General features: G+C 34.9%; 2 protein-coding genes across 3 annotated transcripts in view; one reads left to right on the top strand and one right to left on the bottom strand.

The window, feature by feature from the left end:
* Window positions 1-1,100, top strand: part of LOC141441207 (uncharacterized) — a 3,919-nt gene extending 2,819 nt beyond the window's left edge. Inside the window, exon 3 of the mRNA XM_074105881.1 lies at window positions 1,029-1,100. Coding sequence (XP_073961982.1) covers window positions 1,029-1,100 — 72 coding nt within the window. The remainder of the gene's footprint in view (window positions 1-1,028) is intronic.
* LOC141440893 (neuropeptide CCHamide-2 receptor-like) overlaps window positions 1-6,000 on the bottom strand; it is a 109,115-nt gene that overhangs the window by 46,288 nt on the left and 56,827 nt on the right. The window lies entirely within an intron of this gene.

Genomic DNA, 6,000 nt, shown 5'->3' with positions numbered 1-6,000 from the left:
GAGAGTGAGAGGACTGTACGATACAAACTTCGATTTATATTATTATATTTAAGCATTGAAAGATCGTTCAAAATCATCCGAGATTCCGTAATTACGAGATCCTGGAATCTCGGAATGCAAGCCCTAGTAGCAGCCCCCCAGGCACGACCACCATCCATGATTCGGGTTCGTTCGTTCATAGTACGCGTCGCTCAAATTTCAGACCTCCAGCAGTCAGGGGCAATAGTAATATAGTTTTTCGTTCCTCTAATCATAACTAAATGATTGCTTAAAATTACCGATTAACACTCGTATAATCGAAGTAGGGAAATACAATAGAATAATGTCGTAAAAGAATAAGTGGGATGACGCTCAGTAAAAAACTTTATTATGTAATTTTACATTTCAATATTATTTTATATTCAAGTGACTCATGGTGTATTCATGGGTAAAACAGCCTCTGTGTCTACATGTATTTTATACGGGATGTGAAGGCGTTTTTGTATATATTTTCACTAGCCTGTTACAGTTTGATTAATTCGAGTTGGCACTTGACAGATGGGCGTGCCTTCAGTCAATTTTCAACTTTGACGTCATACAAATAAAGCCATTTTTATTTTACCGCTACCCACGTTTACAGATTATGTAAAAACTATTTTATTTGTATGACCTCAAAGTTGAAAATTGACTGAAGGCACGCCCATCTGTCAAGTGTTAACTCCAAGTAATCGTACTTGTACCCCGCGACTCCGTCCGCGAAAAATTCGTTTATCGCTATCCCGCGGGTACTATTCCATTTCTCGGGATAAAAACTATCCTATGTCCCGTAACTCTAACTATCTCTATACCGAATTTCATCTAAATCAGTTCAGCAGTTTTGACGTGACGGAGTAACAAACAAACAAACAAACCAACAAACAAACAGACTTACAAACTTTCGCATTCATATGGCTATGTCATTCATCTGTGTACCTGTCTTATTGCCGTTCTGCTTAGTTTCTGGATAGTGATACGATAATTAGACTTGAATGAGACCATCCTTTTACCAGATCTGTGCACTTTTAGACGAGTGCAGAGGAATGAGAGTGGCCGAAGAAGTGAAAGTGAATTTCACCTATTAACACACACTGCATATATATATTCACGTACTTATAGTATATGGACATAATAGTCGATCGATCATGATATCTGATTTCCCGACTCTACAGTCCTGCCTTGGCCGGCCAATCAGATTGCAACAATGGCCACAGTTGTCAGGCTAAATGTCTTTCAAACAAATGGCATTGGCGTTCTATTGATATATCCCCTACTCGTACAAACCCAAATGCGTCATTCCCTTATGTAGCATGATTAATAAACTTAGTACTTGTTTACCTAAAGGGATAAATTATTTTGCTGATATACGTAAGGTTGTTAATTATTCATTTAATAATAACAAAGTATTGCGTCAAATTGTCACGCTTAAAACATACATGGGAATTTAAAAAAAAACAAAGAAAATAATAAGAACTTCAATATTTTTTATTAAGCGATTATAGAAGTTTGGTGTTATGCTACGAGGCCCTATTACATGTTACATTTAATTTTATAGTGCCATTCAAAATTTAACGTCGTCGTTAAGTTGCCTAAGATAAATATGGAAACAACTGTACTGTGACAATCTCTATTTAGTCTTAACGATATGAGTTGATTATCTTTAAAACTTTAATGCGATTGCCCCTTATCCTGCCATTAAAAAAACTGAAATGGCCGCCGTAGAGTCACGCAGGGTAAAGGTACACAGCCGGGTCTCTATCTGAATAATGTCGACTCTACTATGCAAAGATTATTTTTATTTACAAATAGTGTTACCAGAATAAATTGCTATCCTAAGCTTAAAAAGTACCTAAAAATATTTAAAATAAAAACCAAAACTAAAACATGTTATTAATAAAAGGGTCCCTCCAAGGTATGGTTCCGAAGATATTGGTGGCTCTTTGATCCTTCAATTATGAAGACTTACTTACAAAATAAGTGATGACGATATTTTTGTACTTAAAATCCTTCGTTTTTGCGTAAAGTATAGATCATGTTTCGTTATTTCTTCTATCCAACTAATATGAATGCGAAAGTTTGTAATTCTGTTTGTTTGCTTGTTTATTTGTTTGTAACTTCATCACGTTTAAACCGCTGAACCGATTTAGATGAAATTCGGTACACAGATAGTTGAACTCTCGAGGAAGGACATAGAATAGTTTTTATCCCGGAAAATTGCATAGTTTCCGCGGGAGAGTGAAAACCGGAATTAACGCGGACGGAGTCGCGTTTAACGGCTAGTTCTAAATGAAAACAATTAATTTTGTAGGTTAAGGTACATACTTAACACATTTCAATCACTTAATAGAGATTCAGATGAGAAGATTTCTATGCAGCAATTTAACCTAATGAACCTTATGAATAACGAGCTATGGAGAGACCTATGCTTGAAGTTTCTTTGCGCGAAAGAATCCGGAAGACGGAAATTCACCGAAGAACTAAAGCCACCGACATAGCTGGAAAAATATGCAAGTTGAAGTGGCAATGGGCGGACCACATCGCTCGAAGAACAGATAACCGTTGGGGGGAGAAAAGTCCGCGATGAAGTGTTGGCAGACCTCCCACCAGGTGGACTGATGACATCTTGAGAGTTGCGGGAAAACGGTGGATGCAAGTGACGAGTTGTCGTTCATTGTGGTGATCTTTGTTCAGCAGTGGACCTCTTCCGGCTGATTATTATGATAAACCTAATGAATACAATTTGCATTTATATACATTTTAGCTTCCATTTTGGTATTCGTTGGAAAGTCATAAGCGTTTAGATCTAAAGCGCAATCAATTTTATCGATCGAACATTCTTTTTCATTGTGCGTTGCAAGTGGAGAATCATAATCTGACTTTTGAAAATACTCTTTTATTTGACTGATTTCATCTTGAGTTTTTTGTGGAAAGTGTGGTTTAACGTAATTTAGTTGCGCATTATCAAGATCCTTTGGCATATCATAGATATTATTACTCAGTGTTTGCGTATTGTCAAAATCTTCTTTGTTTGAATTAATAATCTGTTTCGGCATATCATACATATCATCGCTATGTGTTTGTGTTTGATTACCGAGATCTTTTCCGCTAAGAATGTCTAGTTCATTCGGCATGTCGTAAATATTGTTACTCTGCAATTGTGTTTGGTTGGTAAAATTTTCTTCCATTAAACTATTTACCATATCACGCACATCATTGCTACATATTTGTATTTGATTATCAAAGTCTTTTTTTTTTGAACTTTTTACATCACATGTTTTCTTGTTGTCATCAATCACATCATAAACGTCTAAAACCGGCGAAGAAGCGTATTTCTTTTCATTTTCTTCTGCAATTATGGATTGCTTTCCTATAGTATTTATATTCCGTAGACTGCCAGCAGTGTCGTCGTTTCTGTTGGTTCTTGTTAATACTTCTTTACAAATTTGAGACATTTGTTCAGGTAAATAATAGGCATATCCTTGGTTAAACCTTTAATAATCCTCGGTGATATGTTACCTGAAGCGTCAGTTCTTGTTGGAGTACGGAGAGAACCAAATTCTCCTTTTGTTGATTTCAAAGTGTTAGTACTGTCATTTTCTTTTAAAACTTGGTATTGACCGCTTTTATTATTAAATTCAAAACTATGACTTCTGTTTAAGTTAAGGCGTTTCAATGATTTCTGAGAAGCATCTTGCCTCGAATTTTGAGCAGATTCTGTTTCAGTATTTTCAGAAACATTTATATTTTTTTTGCATATTTCAAGAAACTTTGGCTTCACTAAGACAAATATTAAAAATATGACAAGCAAAATCAAAAGCACCAATACAGATCCAAATATGTAAATCACATACACCGTAATGTTACTGTATTTTCATATTTTTTCGAAGATTTCGCCAATAGATCTGTAATAAAATAAAACGTTTTTTTAAGTTCTTTTATAATTTCAAATGATCATGCAATGATCACTAAACCTTCAAATAATTGATATAAAACAAATGTATATGGTAGGTACTAATTAAATGCCACCTGTATAACTTCGATAAAGAAACTCACCATTTATCGTTATTGAATTTCCTTCAGCTTCTGATCCATAACAAAAGTGCACACAACAATAAAAAACAAATAAAAACAAAAAATACACTGTTTTATCCATTTTTTATATTGGGTATGTATTTATTTTTGTCACATCGGATTCAATTTTAACGACTGATCAGTCAACACCGTTACACGGGTACGAATCAAGTATAAAGGCGAATCGTTTAAGGATAACTTTAATTGTTATTATTAATATAATTATTTTCCTTCCCATCATGTCATTGTGCCACAAGAGCGGTAAAGTAACAGATGACAGATGGTTAATATGTTGTCTGTTTTAGTTTTTTATCATCCATCCAAAGTATGCCTATGGGACATAAAAATACCTACTAACTACTAGAAACAATTACTTTGCTCACCCGCGACCTTATAATAGCAACGTTTATGGTATAAATGTGTGTTCATGCAGTTTCTCCACCTCCACACTGTACGAAAACACACAAATTACAAAAAAAACATCTATTACCACCAGCACCATTAAAAACGTCGTCCAGGTTTTCTGCCACACAGACATCGACCCCAGGATACGTGCCGCATTAACTCTCAGAACTAATCCAGGAGTAACCAAACGGGCAGATAAATCTGTAACTTTTTTTTTTGTGTCTTCTGACCATAACCCATCATCATTGTTGTAGCAAGTAACTTGTATAGGTACAGTAGGAGTCGCCACAATCTATTATAAAGATAGGTACTGTAGGTGTGGGTGTGCGTCTGCGGTTTTTGGTTGGCACTTCAAGTGGAATAAACCGAATAGTCCAAATAATATTGCTCTAATTCCTATAACCTCACAACGTCCGCATTCCCTCCCAAAAATTCCTCCAAGTCTTAGGGACACAAAATGCGGGCTGCTTGGGAACGCATCAGTCGTACTTACATTTACATCTTTTACAGATGTTTTTAACCGACTTTAAAAAAGGAGGAGGGTTCTATGTTCCAATGTTTGTATTTTTTTATGTATGTTCGCCGATTACTCAGTCAATTGTGGACCGATTTTCAAAATTATTTTTTTATTCGAAAGGGTACTCTTTTGAGGTGGTCCCATTGTCACTGGTCACATTTTATGATCGATTGTCGTTACGACATATTATTATTATTATTATAATAATATGTCGTAACATATAACGACTTATAAATAATTATAATAATAATTAAAAATAATTAAATTAGGTATATGTTTTTTTTATTGATTCAGTTTTTGAAAATATTCCAAAATGACGAAGCCATGGGGATAAAATCATAAAAAAAAATATTCAGTTAATTCGAATTACAGCTGAAGCAGTGCAAAATTTATATATTCTGTGACCAAACTTGTGACAAGCTACCAAGTCGTGTCATAGGTAACCTATAGTTGCTTGGGTATATTGTATTTACGAACACTCACCGACCGACCGTTAAAAATAATACTTTGACATAATTCCAAATACGTAAAGCCTAAAATAATGCCAGTCAGTTTATAGATACAAACACAGAGCCTAAAAAGAACCAAGAACACTAAAGATAGAAAAGATTTGTTGATACAAACAAAAACTTTACGTAAGCAAGTCAAAAGATTTCAGAACCATATCTGTATCCGTTTACTGACTGTCTCCTAAAGAAAAGTAATGTTTCATCATCCAGGCGCAAACATTCATTACTAGAAGTCAAGTTACTGTATTTTATATGATACCCAGACGTTTGTAAAAACATTCTCGTATCAAACGACTCGTGTATCATCTTTGACGCTTCACATGTGTAAAAATGGATCATAGCAGGCATTTGTCATTGTACGCAAGAAAGTGATAATGGGAAGCAATTCCTCACGTTTCAGGTTCATGATTTTCGACGTCCTCAAGTTGCCCTCGTGTATTATCATTAAATACACATGTAGGCATTAAAATTGAAGCATAGTGC

This window comes from Choristoneura fumiferana, chromosome 23, assembly GCF_025370935.1.
Source record: "Choristoneura fumiferana chromosome 23, NRCan_CFum_1, whole genome shotgun sequence".
NCBI classification, from domain to species: Eukaryota; Metazoa; Arthropoda; class Insecta; order Lepidoptera; family Tortricidae; genus Choristoneura; species Choristoneura fumiferana.
Note: the sequence above shows the minus strand (reverse complement) of the source record. Positions and strands in the feature narration are given on the sequence as shown.